This window comes from Penicillium solitum (assembly GCF_028829755.1).
Source record: "Penicillium solitum strain IBT 25940 chromosome Unknown utg000001l_segment0_segment0, whole genome shotgun sequence".
Classification (NCBI taxonomy): domain Eukaryota; kingdom Fungi; phylum Ascomycota; class Eurotiomycetes; order Eurotiales; family Aspergillaceae; genus Penicillium; species Penicillium solitum.
In genome coordinates this window covers 2,767,925-2,783,931 of record NW_027072121.1, presented here as the reverse complement: position 1 = coordinate 2,783,931, position 16,007 = coordinate 2,767,925, and the positions used below count along the sequence as shown (strand labels likewise).

Here is a 16,007-nt window from a genome sequence, read left to right as displayed (position 1 = left end):
GACCGAAGGAGAATAAGTACTCCACGGTTCCCATTGCAGTCACTTGGGCCTAGCGATATTCCCCGCAGTATTTTTTTTAAATTCCCTTATCAATGCCGCTCCTTCACCTGACCTGGGGTAATGATAGTCATGATACTAGAGATATGACGGGGGTTCATAGCCGGGAGTTAAGCGTCGGCTACGCCGAAATATCGGCTACTACCGATGTCTCGGCAGCAACCGATATCTCCGAGATAGCCTTACCCTAACCATTTGCGACGTCGGGAGACTGCCGAAGTAAATTGTTCATAAAGAACGCCAATCTTCTGGATAAGCTTCTTCGATAGCCAATTGACTCTCTGGTAGACCTGCGCGAAGGATACTCCAATTCCACTGAGAAGATGTCCGTGCATCCGTTTTATCAGCATGTGGTAGTCAAGGGGTTGCCCTATGACCGTGGATTCTCCTATGGTGAGCAAACTAAGGAGAAGATCCAGCTCAATGTCACGTACTATAAGCAGCCAGGCAAACTAGGACGATGGTAGGTCACTTTGATCCCAAAAATGTGCTGAAGGATGCTGATTTCCAGGTCTTCGGTTTCGAGAGTCATTCAAAACTGCTATATTCCTGGGCTGCAGCGTTACTGGCCGTCAGGATGGGAAGAGATGCGCGGTGTTGCCGCTGGCGCTGGTGTTACAGTCGAAGACATCGTCATGTTGAATGCGCGATATGACCTCTCGCATGTAAAGTTCGAGGCTGTTCCCGAAAGTCTCGCCGCAGAGGAGCCCAAGACGGCGGAAGCCGTTCCTGAAATTCCTCAGGAGAGGTCTGCCGTCGAAGTCGCTGTCGAAGAACCCAAGGCAGCCGAAGTTGCTGAACCCACCGAGGAAAAGGCTGTCGGTGAAGAACAGCAAGTCGAAGTTGCAGAAGAATGCACCTCCGCAATCATTCTCGCCCCTGCGACAAGGAACCGGGAAGTCTTCACTGCGCAGAACTGGGATATGTCTCACCGACTTGTCACCGAAGACGCCATTATCTACCTTGAGATTCATCCTGATCCCTCCGAAAATATCCCATCAATGTTCCTTGTCACCGAGGCGGGGCAGCTGGGCCGCTCAGGGTGCAACAGCGCCGGGCTAGGCCTCACAGCAAACTCCCTACAGAGCAACATGGATCTAGCTCCCGATTTATCAATCCCTATCCCCCCTCTGGGGCATTGAGACGGCTTTTCCTTGAGCAGTCTAAATACTCAGTCGGACTGAAGTGCATTGCTCGAACCCCACGCCACGTTGCGTTTAATATGATGGTCTCATCTGCCGACGATATTGGCATGTGTCTGGAAGTGACACCGCAGACGATCTTCAGGTCCGTCATTTCATCGGGTTCGGAAAAGCCGTACCTCGTTCACAGTAACCACTTCCAGACTCGCCCCTTCCTGTCACAGACGCAAATTGCCGATACATACCTCGGTGGGAGCTCATGGTATCGGGGTGATCGACTCGAAGCAGGTCTGTGCAAACAGGCACAAAAGGAAAATTTGATCGAACAGGATATTGTGGCAGCATTCCAGGACCATGCAGGCTATCCGCATAGTCTATGTGAACATGTTGTTGAAGCAAAAATTTCCAAAGAGGAGAACTCCGGGCCATATTCTGGACCCACGTCGACTGTCTGTTGTGTCGTTTATAATCTGTCTAAACGCACGGTGCGAGTGTGTAAAGGTTGCCCGTGCGAGGGAACATTTCAAGATTTCGAGTTGCGATGAAAGAATATAATTTAGCCCATCATTTCCTCAAGCCTAAACTGATCGCGAATGTAATCATCCTCCACTAAATCATCAAAAATCGACCAGAAGCCCTCGCCCCCGAACGCGTTCGTATCGACTGGAAACAATCCGTTCCAATCCGGAGGTTGGCTGCGTTTCAAAATATCCATCATCTCCCGTGCGAGAGTTTCAAAAATATCCCTAAACCGTTTTGTCGACGGCCATTGCTCTGAAATGGCAAACAGAACACTCGAACAGGCTCGGATGTCTTCCAACGCGACGAGGTCAGGTCTGTCCTTCCTAGTCCAGCTGGAATATAGGAGAGTTAGACCGGCCGTGAAGATGGAATGTAGCGCCAGGAGATTCCAACCCAACGGGCTTCGCTGATGGAGCACTTTGTAATGTTGGCAGATGTCCCCAGATGCCCGAGCACTCAGTGCGATATACTCTGCTGTCTTTGAAATTTCTCCTTCTGCTTCTTTCTTTGGTGTAGTGATGCGTCGCTGAAGGAGCATACGCAGTGCCTTGCTGTATTGAATGTCGAAGAATTCCCTTGTATCGTACAACGAGTAACCGGGGAGAACGAAGGAGGCATCTATCGGGACCGGGACAGCGAGTTGCCAAGCATCGAGCTCATATCGGAAACAGTCGATTTTTTCGTCAGAAGCTTCATGCACATCGGCTCCAAATATTTCACGGTGTATGCGGCTTTCCAGCCGTCGTAAATGGCACATGTGGGTGAATGATTGGTATTTTGGCGATTCATGCACCTGTTCGTTGATAAGTATTCAGCGGCATCATACTCGTTCGAAATCAAATGGAAAATTACCGGAACGTCAATCTCATGTTCTGCTAGGGCGAACGGTCTGCCAAGCGTCAATGAGACCGCTCGATCCAAAATGTACGCACTCCAAAAGACACGATTACGCAGGTTCAGGTCGTCTTTATTCAACTGTCGCGCCCGAGAATCACGAAGATTGCGGTGAAGACCCATCTCGACCGCATGTCTGATGGCAAGTCCAATAATATGCCAACTTCCAAGATTTGATACATTACTGGGAGTTCGGAGAAGATAGAGGGCAATTAATAGGAGGGCTTGGACCCGTTGCAGGCTCTGGCTCGCTAGGGCAGAGTCGATATGGCGAAGGGCGCGTGTAAAGTATGTCTAGATGGGTTTCAGAATTGAATATCTTTTCTTGAAATCCTGTGATGTGACCTACCTCTGGTCTTGTACATGGACGCATCTCAGGGTGTAGCTGGATGGTCCTCGCAGCAATAGCGTAAACCATATACAGTAAGAAGAGATTGGGGGAACTGTGATCTTCGTCTCTGTTTGTCTGACGGAATAAATCCTGAAGAGAAACCTCGTCAAGAAATGGATATCGAGGATGCACTCGTTTAAAAAACGTATTAACCAACACATCCTCTTGGTCCGTGGCCACGGACTGCTCTTGCATTGGTGTCTGATCAGACACAGTAGTGTCATCGCCTCTAACTCTTTCGGTTAACATAGACTCAGACAAGATTCCCTCCACGAGCCTAGAAAGCGAAAAGCCCGACGTTGCACCGATGAATGACGGCTCGGCAGCGGCGTTCATACTCAAAAGCACAACATCCGTCGATAGCTCGCCATGGTAGTCGACCGGCGAGATCGAATGTGCGGCAACTTCATGAGTGCAGCTTTCATTCCTCTGGGACTGGAGGCGGTTCTGTAGCTCAGCGACTTGTCTCTCTAGTCTGCTAGCATGTTGTACCAGTTGGGAGTGCTCTGTGGTTTGGAGGGCTTCAAGTCCTGGCAATGTTGGCCATGTACAATCTGTGTTTCTTAGAATATCCACATTGATTCTCATTTTATAGATTTTCAAAGCGTACTGGATCCTGATCCCTCACAGGCTGAACATACGGGGAGCTCGCCATTACACTATCTTGTTGTTAGTAATTGTCGCTGCTTAAAAGCATCATCATGTATTTGCCTTTGTCTTACGGCGCTTGCAGCGCTCGCAGGCAATAGATGCCCGGGTTCTCCGATGTGGTGGCATCAACAAGATAAGAGGTGATCAAGCGGGGAGGTTGAAGGGGAGAACGCTCCTATATCTACCCCGAGTGGGTAGGCTAACCTATATAGGCAGCTAATTTTAGAGTGATAATAACCTTGACCGGGTAACCGAGGATAAACGATAGCGACGCAGATAGAAACTCTATATTTTCACAAAAGAGCCTGAAGAAAAAAATATCATATTGTCACCGATCATTTTGGAGAAATATGGAAAGATATGCCAAAAAACCCCCCAAAAAACAAAGTACTCCGAAACAATTTATCTACTGCATTAAGAGCTACAATTTTATGGACCATGTATTTTCATGTAGACAAACATTGACAATGTGAGTAACAACCTTGGAAGTGACGCGAAAGTGATTTGATGCCTAAGGGGTAAGGCAGCAAACTTATTCTGCCTGGGAGATCGGGAGACACGGCACCAAGGCCACAGCCAATCACTGTCGAGCTGTCATCCCCATTGAAGACCCTCCCATTTCCACTTCGAATCAGCCGAGAGCTGCTCAGGGTTTGTTTTCCACAGAAAGTTGCCAGTTGAATACTGCAATGGCCCCAGATACATCTTCTGCACCAGGGGCCTCCTCCTTGACACCCCAGGCCCCCGACGAGAAACCATCCGCCCCTCCCGTCAACATCCTCCCCTCGCTGATAGCCCGGATCTACTCAATTGCGCACCCAGCACTCCTTTTGGCATTGGGCGCTACTCGTTTTGAAGCAGTGGTTGCCGATCCCACTAAAGAGCTTCTGTCCACCTTACCATGGCTCACCCTTGTACAAATTTTCTACGTTATTATCTGTCTTCCGCCCGCCGGGTCGACACCGTCAACGGAGACGAGCGCGTCCGCCCCGGCTGATGGCAAGTCAAGTCCTCGGTCATCTGGGCCTGGTGGCGCTGTGCGTCATGGAAAACATGGAAAGCGGAAGCAGCACGCCAACAGCTGGGCGTGCATTTGGTCCCGGTTACTGGTACGCGATCTTTCTCTAAATTGGGTGCAAACTACGAGTCAATTGATACTGACACGATCTTCTAGCCGGCCCTCCTTTCGCTCTCTCTGACCTTCGCCCTGGCAACCCCGGTTCTGACAGTCCTTCTCGTTCTATTCGGCGCCCCGCTCACAACACACAATTCCGAGACCGTCTTATGTGCGGCCCACATGGCCGTTCTATCTGCGACGGCTCTGATCTACGCCCATGGGTTGGATCGCGCCGTTTGGAACGAAGTTTGGGGCATTGCCCGTCCTGCCGATGCGGTCTGGGGCAGTGCGCTCGGCACAGGCTTGGGGGCGTGGTTCGGCGCTGTTCCTATTCCTCTTGACTGGTGAGTTATATGTTCATACTGTACTTCAGATGCCAAATAGCCAGCTAACACGATACATGAAGGGACCGACCTTGGCAGGCATTCCCAATCACGATTCTCGTTGGAGCCTACATCGGATATACGGTTGGCTCTTTGCTTGCTCGCACTCCATTTGTGTACGGCAAGCGTGTCAAATTCACTTCGGAGGTGAGCGAGACCGAAAAGAAGACTAATTAGGGACTTTTTTTTTTTGGTTGAGTCCCTCTATACTCGTGCATTATGGCATATCTCTGAAGATACATGTCTAGCTTGTATTAGCATAAAAAGCTCTTACAAGTCTGCCGCCACCAGTTATAATTGGTTTTAGATATCCAAAGAATTAATTTGATAATGTAAACTTCTTTAATGAGAGCGTCTTTCTATTCACAGCTTGCTATGATCCTTGAAGCTACCATGCCGCCCTGAGCCTTTGCTAAACTTCGCTGCACCCGCAATGGCTTCCTGCGAAATCACCTTACTTCCAGCATTGAACTCCTGGGACATCGCATCCTGGAACGAGGATGCCTCATACGCACTGTAGTAATATGACTGGCGATCTGTGTTGAGACATAACTCAGGGAATGTGATGAGCTGTCTTGCTATCCCAATAGCTTCCTTTAATAATTCTCCTTTAGGAACCACCCGACTGGCTAGTCCCATGGTCAGCGCTTCCTGGGCGCCCACAGGCCGACCGGTCAATATCATATCCAAGGCACGACCAAGCCCGACAATGGCTTGTAATCGGACAGTTCCTCCATCAATCAGAGGCACACCCCAGCGTCGACAAAAGACACCGAAGACTGCGTCTTCTTCGACCACGCGCATATCCGCGAGTAGGCTCAGCTCTAGTCCTCCTGCGACAGCGTATCCGGAGATAGCACATATGACTGGCTTTTTTATAATGAGTCTGGAGGGACCCATTGGCCCCAAGTTGCGTCCATTGATAGGCTGGAGGTTGTCGCCGGGTGTGTCGTTATTTGCCTGTGCAACGCTATGGAGGTCGGCTCCTGCGCAAAAGCTACTACCAGCACCTGTCAGGACACACACTTTTTGTTTTGGGTCATCCTCAAAGACAAGAATGGCTTCGTAGAGCATTTTCGCAGTCAAGGGGTCGACGGCATTCTTCCTATCAGGGCGATTGATTGCAATAACCGAGATGCCAGAATACGAGGAGGTATCTGTAGTCACTCTGTTATGTTCCGCCATATCCAAAAACAATGAAACTATCATTGAAGAAGAGAAAATGTTGCTGGTTGAGCGCTTTATAGACTTCCCATACCTCGGCTAAACCCCACTCTCTCGACCTCCTCCAACCATCTCCGTCACTCGGATCTACGCTGTCGGACATAGCACCATGTCTTCAGCATGTATAATCTGTCATAAAAGAAAGGTGTCGCATTGATAATCCATTGGCGCGTTCTCGAGTAATCGCTAATGGTTATAGGTGAGGTGCGATTATGCGACGCAAGACCCCTGCACCAACTGCAAAAAGTCAGATGTGGAGTGCAGGTAAGTACACCCGCAGAGAAGTCGAATAATTGAAAATTAACTCCGTTCAGACCATATACAAGAAAACGCAAGAGGTTCACCAACAGCCTATCGCCAGGGCGGAATGTGTCAATCTCTGCTCCCTTGAGTCAGACGCCGCGGAGCTCACAGGTTCCGCCCGAGTCACCAGAGGCGCAAGTAGCTTCACAGCGGAATTCTTTGAGCGAGTCTCATGGAATGGTTCCAATTGAAACCAATGCAGCCGTGGTCGCTAATAATGGCGAACCGTTCATTAAAGAAGAGAGCTATCGCGGTCGCAGTGAATATCTCGGCGGCAGCGTTCCGTTTGATGAAAATATGGTGAAACCCGGTCGCGAAACTACATATACCAACCCAAAAGCATCAGCAACCGACTTGCAAATGCTCCGCGACCAAGGTGCTTTTGAGTTACCTCCGGTATCAGTTCAAAAAGAGTTAATGGCCAGTTTTAACATGCACTGTGCACCTTGGACACCGGTGGTGGACCCAAAATGGCTAGATGAGAGTGCGTCGCGATCAATGCTGCTCCTCCAGGCTATATTTCTCGCTGGAAGCAGAGTCTCTAAAGCCCATTTGGACTATGGGTCTAGCGAAGTATTCTATCGACGAGCGAAACTACTTTTCTTTTTCGGTGGTTGTGACAACCCTTTAATTTCTATTGTGGCCGCCTGCCTGCTGCATTGGTATAATCCGGTCGGGCCCGAGGATGTCTCTACCGATACCAGTGGGTTTTGGATTCGAACAGCTGGAGCAATGGCCTTTCAGATTGGGCTACACAAGGAACCCTCGCCGAATTCCCGAGATCGGGGGTTCCGGAGAAGGCTGTGGTGGTCTCTCGTGGTATGGATCTCTTTGAATTCAGAATACACGAAGTGTCATGCGCTAACATACTTAGGTGCGAGACAATATAATTTCTGTTGGCGTCGGCCGACCACGAACTATAAATCTACGCGACAGTGATGTGCTTCCGCCATCACTTAATGATTTCCCCGCGAACAACTTTAAGTCTCAATTATTCCTGGCCTACTGCACGATATCCCGGCTTCTGGGAGACACGGTTGAGTCCCATCTACGAAAGGAAATCTCTCGCCAAAGGCAGGTTGATCTTGAGAACGCCGTCTACCGATGGGCAAAACAAGTCATTCCAAGATTACGATCGTCTGTCGCAGATCAAGACGATGCGGTTATTTGTAACCTTGAGGTGCAACAGCTGCTGGTCATGTATTTCGTGGTGCTCACTATCCTCCATCGCTCGCCTACGCCAGGTAGCGTACCACCGGCAGCATCGCTAGTCGCATCATCGTTCATTGCCGGTATTTACGAGGAATTTTTGCTTCGCGATGAGCTTCGATACTTGGGTCCTGTTTTTGCATTCTATCCACTATGCGCTGGATTGTCACTCCTTTCTAGCTGTCGCTATGCAAACCTGCAGAGCACCGCCGAACATGAATTAACAGTCATGAAACTCTGCCTCCAAAAACTATCCGAACGGTGGCTCTCGGCGGTCGGACCGTTGCGTGCACTGAACAAATTGACCGAGAAAATCCGAGAGCTGGGCCCCTTTGAGGGTTCATCGCCTACGCTCGACCCGGACGCTGCCTCGTTCTTTGAGGGGTTCGACACAAAGCTTTGCAAACAATGGCAAGCCATTGGACATTGCTCGGATCCCACAAGCTGGAACACGGGGATTGCGCCTACTTGCACTATGGCCGATATTCAAGACCCCGATACCCTTCGGTCCCTTGATGCTCCACTGGGACAACAGGCGGATAATTACGACTTTGCCTCTCTTGATGTTAGTTTGGACCCATTCAGCAATAATTGGGAGGGTGCTGGATTTGACTGGAGTGGCTCCTGGTTACTTAATATATGAATACAACAAAGCTTGGTAATCGGCGTTGCAGAAAAAGTGGTCTTGTTCTCTTTCTATGTACAAAAAAGTCTCGCATTTTGCTTTCAAAATACCACCCACAGTTTGTTGTATCGGCTAAACTACATGTCGTCTATAGCTTACCTCTATTGTTCTTTTGAACCTCAATATCATAATACTGTCTGAAGTGATCCAGAGACCCAGGATTTGCAACGGTGCTGCTAATAATCCTGGGAAGCTGTCCAGACGAAATGACCTGTTTGACCAATGTCTCAACCTTTTTCCCGTTCACCGTCAAAGGAACCTCTTTGACCCCAATCACGAAACGAGGAACATGTTTACTGCTCAAGCCTTTGCGAATTGCATCCTTGAGCTCCACAGCAAGTTGGCCCGTGAACGGCTTTCCAGATTGCATGATGACGAACAGAAATACAACTTCATCAGAGTCATGAGGTCGTCGACGCCCCACACAAAAAGTGGTTGAGATGACGGAGTTGAAAGGAGCCGATTCGGTGATCGAGTATATGTCTGACGACCCGAAACGAATACCCTGTGGATTCAGGACACCATCGCTGTCGGTTTTCCAGTCAGCATGTAGTTCCTTCACAAGTTATCCTGACAGGAAAATGTAACTTACCTCCTTCCATGAATCTGCCAACCTTTCGTTTGTGGGTTATAACTCGCCCAATCGTGTTGAGCCCAACAATTTTCGAATTTCTCGAAATACGCGCTCTTGTATTTCGATCCATCTTCATCGCCCCAGAAAAATACCGGCATTGATGGGAATGGTTTGCGGCAGATAAACTCGCCATGTCTTCCAGTGGTCTTGATCGAATCACCCGTGGCGGGATCGGCAATGTCCAAGTCGTGTCCAAGCATAGGAAGCTGGATCTCTCCAGGATACAGTGGACCTGCAGGGTCAGTCCCGATCCAAGAAGTTGCCAAGTCCGTTGCACCTGTTACACTGGTGAGATGAACACTCGAAGGGAATGTACGGTAGAACCAGTAATACTGGTCTTCACCTAGATGAGATCCACCCGTCTGCACCATTCTGAGAGACGATAGGTCGAACTCGTTCTTTGGGATGCAGCCTGTCATCTCGAGCTCCTGTAGGTAGCGAGGAGAGCAGCCCCAGTATGAGACTTTATGATACTCGGCGATTTTTGCCAGTCCTTTAGCACTGGGCCACAACGGAGATCCGTCGTACAGAATTAGAGTCGGACCTACGGACAGGTGACCGACCATGACATTCCACAAGACCCATGAGGTACTGCTGTACTGGAAAACAACATCCTCGGATGTCAAAGAGTTGTGTAGTACCGATGTCTTCTTGTGCTGCAAAATAACACTGTGGCTGTGCACCAGACATTTGGGCTGACCGGTGGTGCCGCTGGTGTACAAGATATAGAGTGGATGAGAGAAGGACACTCTTTTGAACTCTAGCTTGTCCCCCTGTCGTGAAGTTGACAGGAAGTGATCGAGACTGGGGAATACCGCCTCATGGGTCCCCGTGATGGGAATCAAAAACACCTGTGGTTTTGAGTGCAATGCCTTCACGATGCTTTGGATCTTAGCAACGTTCGATCGCATTTTCCCCTTGTACGTAGACTCGGCATCTGCAAAGAGAAGTCGTGGAGTGACTTGTTGCAACCGTGAAACACAGCCCTAGTATTTCCAATCAGTCTTTGTTGTCTATAGCATCTCATTCCTTCGTAACATACCTCGTCACCCAAATCCGGTGCAATACTAGTCCAAATCGCGCCGATACTCGCAGTTGCCAGGAACAGACCAATCGACCAGACACTGCTCGAAATGATAGCAGCAACTCGATCTCCTTCCTTAATACCTGCCTGGAGCAAAGCACTCCTTGCCTTTCTGACATTCTCCCTCAACAATCCCCATGTCCACACCTCCCCACTCAGATCCTGACCCTCTCGAACTCCAACAAGAGCTGTCTTGTTCAAGTCCCGGCCAGACACAACATTCTCCGCATAGTTTACAGTTGCTCCAGGGAAGAATTTGGGAACCTTCTCCATCGGCGTGCTAGGATCGAATGCGGATGTTACTGTCGGAGGCAATGCTGGAATAATCCCCGTATAGCCATGGAGATCTGTCCAGAAATCCTGCAGATTCTCAACGGACCATTGATGCAGATCATGAGAGGATCGAAGCTGTTGATTGAACTTCTTGTTGATATGTGCACGATAGATGTTCATGGGTATTTGGTCTTGGGGGATGGTAGGCTCCCAGATGGGCCGAGGCTTGAGAGCGTTGCTCTTCGTGGGGGTTGCCATTTCTTGTTTGTTTCCCTGATGCCAATTGTTGACTTTGAAGGTGTACTTGGAATTGGCTGAGTACAGAGTGGTTTATAGTGACAGACAGAAGACACAAAGCTACTCCTAATAAGCACATTAATAGTCCGTCGGCATTCGGCACCCGGCCATTTAATACCCGCATGGATAATCTCATTCGGGTAAATCTGATGCATTACTAGGAACGCCCATGATGCTTTAGGCTCTCTCGGTGATCGTCGGTGGAAATCGGACGGAATCGGTGATACATGATACATTTCATAGAGTCGATGCTGCTGCTCGGCTGATGATGCGACGCCTAACCCCCGCACGAAACTGAAGGATTATAACCTTGATTTTGGTGGAGGCTTGATTTTGTGGGGTAATTTTAAATACTGCATGTTCATTTCTTCCTATATTGTTACTGCCAATATACACGTCTAATCTCAAACCCTCGAGATCTCTTTCGGCAAATCATGTAATCTGATCTTACGGTTGTTAAACGGTATCTTTTACCAATAGCTGAAAGTTTTTGTATAGCAATATTGGAATACGAAGTGTTGGTCAAAGGTTCACATATGTACAATTATACGAGAACAGCTAGGTAAATACACGAATGCGAAGATTACATGCTATATATGGCATCAATTTTCATACTGGGCTTTCGATACCCTGGTCTAGTTCCCCAAGGAGGTACACACGTATGTCCTTTAGTTCCAATTCGGAAGTTGGTAATTCTTTGGTACCGAGTTTGTTCTTCAGTCGGTGGATCCTGACGCCATTAGATACAATTTTGGAGACGCCGTCGGCGCCCACCACGGTCCGTCGCAGTGGTGCGAGGAACGTGCTTAGCTTCCCGGGTGGCGTTTCGCGAGCAAAAGAGCAAGATTCGCATCCGTTGCCGAAGAGAAGAACTTAAATCCGCTGATGAGGTAGTCCCCATCACCAAGGGGGTCAGATCCAGAGGCTACCGTTCATATGAATAAGAAACTCACATGCCAGTGTCCGTTGAAGGCTAGGATCTGACGTGTAGGTATTCTCCAACGGACCGGGATCGGTGATATAGCCGCTATCTGCTGTCGCGGGTTGTGAGGAAGACGTGGTGTGATTGTTAGAAGTGGATGCGATTGAAAATCACAAGCGGAACGCTCAGAATGATATTGCTAAAAGCCGTTGAAGATGCGGGAGAGATGGACCTCAACCGTCGGTTGTCCCAAGTCTCTCATATTTGGCCGCGAAAGGGCCAATTACCTGTTCGTGTCACCTTATTGAACCTACAACATGTTATCATATATGCTTTACCATTTCTAGTTACTGGATATTCTGATCATAGTCTAGGTGGCAAGCCAATACCCAAGAAATGATTGTTAAAATGCCACGACAGGCACCATTTTAGCCATAACAATCCGTCCCAAGATATCAGCGAAGGAAGAAGATCTGATTTTTTTTATTGAACGTTTGCTTTTGCTAACAGCTGAACGCTCTCACATCTCGTGTAGCGTGTTGTATCCAGTTTCAACCAAGCTGCGCGGTCCTCGGGCATCAGAGCAGACATGCCAGTAGAACAAACCACCCAGTTTCGACGAAGTCACAAATTCCGCCTTCTGTTTTACTGTTTCTGGGGTATCGTATGTGACAAAGCCGCCATCAGCCCCAATACAGAATGCTGCAGCAATGTTTTTGTCATGGTACTCCTGTGTCCCCGGTCGGGGCAGATCGCGATAGTCAAAGACACCATCCTCGCCACCGTTTCCAGTATACCTCTGACCAGGGCCGTTGCTGCCCAGGAAAGATCGCCCGTAAACGGGTACACCCAAAATGATCTTTCTAGGGGACACTCCTTGCCCCATGACATAAGAAACTGCCGAATCACCAGATACGCCTGAGCCATAAAGCTGCGCCTGGTGGCCCGTTTCGGATTCCCATGGTCCTGCAAAATCGTAGGTCATGAGGTTGATCATGTCAAGATGCTTTTGTGCCGCAGCAAGGTCAATGTTCCGCAATGCCCACTGGCCAGCAGGGAGAGCGGTGGTAAGAACGTATCGTGGAGCCGGTAGCACTTCGCGCAGACGTGCGAGGAGACGAACATAATCCTTTCCTTGCTTGGAATCAGAGGGATGCTCCCAGTCGACTAGCAGATATAGTGAGTGATGTGTTTCCAACTTGAGTTAGAATCAAAAAGACAATGCGGCCTTACTGTCAATGCCATCAATTCCAAATTGATCCACTAGTTCCCGCGCAGTGCGAACGAAAGTATCCACCTTTGAGCGGCTGCTGGCTACAGCAGCGAAGTTCTCGCTACCTTTTCCGCCACCACCAACAGAGAGGATGACCCTCATCTTAGAGTACTGCTGCTTCAATTGGACAAAAGCTCTAAGGCAACCTTCTGCGCCGTCAACGGGCATCTGGGTATCAGCCCACTCATCACTCAGCTATGACGCAGCGTCAGTAAATATTCCTACATTGGAGGACGTGCATGCATAAACTGAAACTTACATAGATAGTGCCATCATCTTTGACCCTGCGAGAAACCAAATTGAGATTAGCGCGTCAGCCATCTACTCGAATTCGGGCCTTTGAATGGCGATGATTGGCTGTGTTTACCAGGCAAATGCGTAGAACACGTGAGAGATAAATCCCAAGCGTAAAGATGAAGGGGGTTCTTTTCGATAGATTCTCCAATTCGGATAGTAGGCCGCATTTGTGTACAATGGCACTTCGTACGAGACGTGGGACTCGGCGGGGTTACGATCCGCGCCCCGTCGGCGGAAGAGCCTGGAAGCTGAGAACATGGTCAAGATGTCAAGGTCAGGAATGTACAAGCTCGCTCGATAAAGGGAACCACAGAAAGGACTGAAGTTGAACGGAATTCGAAAATAAAAGAAGGGAAAAAGGAAGAGTGAAAGAGAGAAAGAGTCAAATTGAAAAGGAAAGTACCCAAAGCAATGCTGTGTGTTTCCTTTTTTGGAATACGTCACGTGGAACTTCGCCTCGTCCCTTTTACGACTTAGACTAATTTGATTAATTGGGGTGAATATGCCCAGTGTGGCCAGGCAGTTTGCAGATGCAAATCTGAGGTAACTTCACTAGGCTTCTTGGCGTAGATGGTCAAATCAGCAATTGGATACAGCGAGATGCGGGGAATGCAGGCTAAGCATATGCGCAGCATTTTTTTTTTTTCTTTTCAAAAGTACAAAGTACGTTATACGCAATGGCTTGATGTCTGCATAGATGCGGGGTCAAGGCTGATTGCTTACAACCTACTCCGTACGTACGGAGTACACTATCTCACAGTTCAGTAACTGACTGTTCTTGGACCAAAACACACCGGATCTTCCCCGGTCATCTCCGTATCACCTACGATCGGATCTAACCAGCGGATGTAGTAAGAAAATCCTATCAGGGAGACTTTCTAAACTAAGGTACGAGTGTGGATCGTCATGCATGACCAATGCACCCCGTGTTCGAACAGATTTTTTCAAAACGGCGCCAGATCGTCATAAAACAATATTATCGTGGAGAATCATGACTCGTGATAATTCGGTTACAGCGTCAAGCTCGCGTTGGGTGCCCCGGTGAGGAATATATTCTGCGAAGCTAATGACCAAACAAGGAGAGGGGCGATGAAAATTTGACATTCGGTTGATGTTTGCTTTTTCGGTTTGATGATGGAAGCATTTACAGGTGTCTGATTCGCCGAGGAAGGGGGTCTAGTAGATGAGGCTGGGGGACTATAGGCAGCGATGCATGTTGCCTCCGGCTTTATGCTTTCCCGCGGTGATCGAGTTAGGAATGCTTACTGCCTTCTGCAGGGATGCCGTTTGAATACCTATATCGCACGAGAAAAGCCTGTTCAAATCATCTTGAAGTATGGAGAGCACAAATACGAGAAAATAAAACGAAAAAGGTGGTCAAATGCGCTCATTGCGATCAACAGCCCCAAAATGGCCAACTACACAAAGCTATAAATGTCGAGGTCTAACAAACTCCCCCTATCTAAACCGCTTGAAGCCTCCTGGGGTTATTGGCCGTGACTTCGGTTTTGTTCAGATTACCTTACTTTTGTTACTTACTCGACAAAAAGGGTGTGATTGCGGATCATAGAGCGCATCTGAAGATGAGCGTAGGAGCTTCGTGTCAACCTTGGATCCCAACATATGTATTACCCTCCGTTCTGTTTGTGATATCGGGGGTACCTTGAAGAAAGTATCGCCTGCTAGAGCAAGCAAGAGTCAATAGGCTTAAGCTATCAGAAATATTTACAGAGCATAGTCAACGAACTTCCTAGATATCCAAAGTATGCATAATGTGATAGATAATCTCGAAGTATGTAGACATCGTAGAATGCTCATTCCCAATTTGTGCTCTCGATATCATCATGCAACACTAGAGCTTAACAGCCTTGTTCAATTCGGCCCATTTCTTCTCTCCCTCAGATCCAGGCTGCGGCGGCACCAGACCATTGATCTTCCACAAGTCTCTCGACGATTCTGCAATGAAATACTCCCATTCCATTCCCTTCGGCTCGAAAAATGGATTGAGAATCTCATCAACGGCAGCCAAGAATCCCCGTTTGGCTTCGTCGGTTTTGAAGGCACGGGCAATGTGGTATATTGTCAGGGCTGCGAAGTTGGGGTGAAGTTCGCCACCAACAAACGAAGTACCGGGAATGTTCTCGATGAAATGGACTTGGACGTAGAATGCAGGTAGGCCAACGGAGACGTACAGCCTGGTGATTGACTTGGCGAGTTGTTCTTTCTCGGGAGCCGTAATGGTGTTTGGACTATGTTTGATGTACCAGGAAGGCATTTTGAAGGAAGTCGCTTTCTTGTGAGAATAATATCTTGTTGAGAATATTATCATGCGAATCTTAAATGGAGATGTGATGATATATTTCTCACATATTGGATACTGCCCATTCTTATGCTACATTGAAGATCATAATATATCAAATAAACCTCGCAGATTACTGATATCAAATATTCTCACGCCATCATTCATATGCATGATTACTTTTTTACTCAGGCTCCCATAGTCTTGATATCTCGGGGCGATAGTGTAATAGAAAAGTGTCGAATACAACAACGGGTCCACTTGTAACACCAAGTTTTTTGATCATTTCATCAGCCCCGGCCCCTGTTTTTGATTACTATGTTTATTATATCGTACAACTTGTCGAGCTT

The 16,007-nt window shown here is 48.4% G+C and overlaps 9 protein-coding genes across 9 annotated transcripts; 4 read left to right on the top strand and 5 right to left on the bottom strand.

Moving 5' to 3' along the window:
- Positions 1-380: 380 nt before the first annotated feature.
- N7455_001054 (uncharacterized protein) lies at positions 381-1,199 on the top strand (the record flags this gene model as incomplete). Its single annotated transcript, XM_040951822.2, has 2 exons — positions 381-520; positions 569-1,199. The coding sequence occupies 2 exons, from the start codon at positions 381-383 to the stop codon at positions 1,197-1,199; spliced, it is 771 nt and encodes a 256-aa protein (XP_040818289.2).
- An 83-nt stretch (positions 1,200-1,282) lies between these two features.
- Positions 1,283-1,744, top strand: N7455_001053 (Peptidase C45 acyl-coenzyme A:6-aminopenicillanic acid acyl-transferase; the record flags this gene model as incomplete). Its single annotated transcript, XM_065603928.1, has 1 exon — positions 1,283-1,744. The coding sequence occupies one exon, from the start codon at positions 1,283-1,285 to the stop codon at positions 1,742-1,744; it is 462 nt and encodes a 153-aa protein (XP_065462419.1).
- An 11-nt stretch (positions 1,745-1,755) lies between these two features.
- N7455_001052 (fungal specific transcription factor domain-containing protein) lies at positions 1,756-3,623 on the bottom strand (the record flags this gene model as incomplete). The annotated part of the gene is made up of 3 exons (XM_040951215.2): positions 2,965-3,623; positions 2,574-2,909; positions 1,756-2,514 (listed from the first exon to the last, which is right to left on the bottom strand). The coding sequence occupies exons 1-3, from the start codon at positions 3,592-3,594 to the stop codon at positions 1,756-1,758; spliced, it is 1,725 nt and encodes a 574-aa protein (XP_040818143.2). The 5' UTR covers positions 3,595-3,623.
- A 723-nt stretch (positions 3,624-4,346) lies between these two features.
- On the top strand, positions 4,347-5,334 carry N7455_001051 (PIG-F family protein; the record flags this gene model as incomplete). Its single annotated transcript, XM_040951431.1, has 3 exons — positions 4,347-4,766; positions 4,832-5,118; positions 5,181-5,334. The coding sequence occupies 3 exons, from the start codon at positions 4,347-4,349 to the stop codon at positions 5,332-5,334; spliced, it is 861 nt and encodes a 286-aa protein (XP_040817622.1).
- Positions 5,335-5,520: 186 nt separating this feature from the next.
- Positions 5,521-6,342, bottom strand: N7455_001050 (enoyl-CoA hydratase/isomerase family protein; the record flags this gene model as incomplete). The annotated part of the gene is made up of 1 exon (XM_040952042.2): positions 5,521-6,342. The coding sequence occupies one exon, from the start codon at positions 6,340-6,342 to the stop codon at positions 5,521-5,523; it is 822 nt and encodes a 273-aa protein (XP_040817697.2).
- A 108-nt stretch (positions 6,343-6,450) lies between these two features.
- On the top strand, positions 6,451-8,536 carry N7455_001049 (transcription factor domain-containing protein; the record flags this gene model as incomplete). Its single annotated transcript, XM_065603927.1, has 4 exons — positions 6,451-6,526; positions 6,581-6,645; positions 6,696-7,503; positions 7,559-8,536. Exons 1-4 carry the CDS (start codon positions 6,491-6,493, stop codon positions 8,534-8,536), a joined length of 1,887 nt encoding a protein of 628 aa, XP_065462418.1. The 5' UTR covers positions 6,451-6,490.
- Positions 8,537-8,666: 130 nt separating this feature from the next.
- On the bottom strand, positions 8,667-10,827 carry N7455_001048 (uncharacterized protein; the record flags this gene model as incomplete). Its single annotated transcript, XM_040951392.2, has 3 exons — positions 8,667-9,105; positions 9,171-10,198; positions 10,255-10,827. 3 exons carry the CDS (start codon positions 10,825-10,827, stop codon positions 8,667-8,669), a joined length of 2,040 nt encoding a protein of 679 aa, XP_040817731.2.
- Positions 10,828-12,308: 1,481 nt separating this feature from the next.
- Positions 12,309-13,616, bottom strand: N7455_001047 (glycoside hydrolase family 18 protein; the record flags this gene model as incomplete). Its single annotated transcript, XM_065603926.1, has 4 exons — positions 12,309-12,955; positions 13,022-13,256; positions 13,321-13,345; positions 13,429-13,616. The coding sequence occupies 4 exons, from the start codon at positions 13,614-13,616 to the stop codon at positions 12,309-12,311; spliced, it is 1,095 nt and encodes a 364-aa protein (XP_065462417.1).
- A 1,594-nt stretch (positions 13,617-15,210) lies between these two features.
- Positions 15,211-15,633, bottom strand: N7455_001046 (tautomerase family protein; the record flags this gene model as incomplete). The annotated part of the gene is made up of 1 exon (XM_040951917.1): positions 15,211-15,633. The coding sequence occupies one exon, from the start codon at positions 15,631-15,633 to the stop codon at positions 15,211-15,213; it is 423 nt and encodes a 140-aa protein (XP_040817943.1).
- Positions 15,634-16,007: the final 374 nt, after the last annotated feature.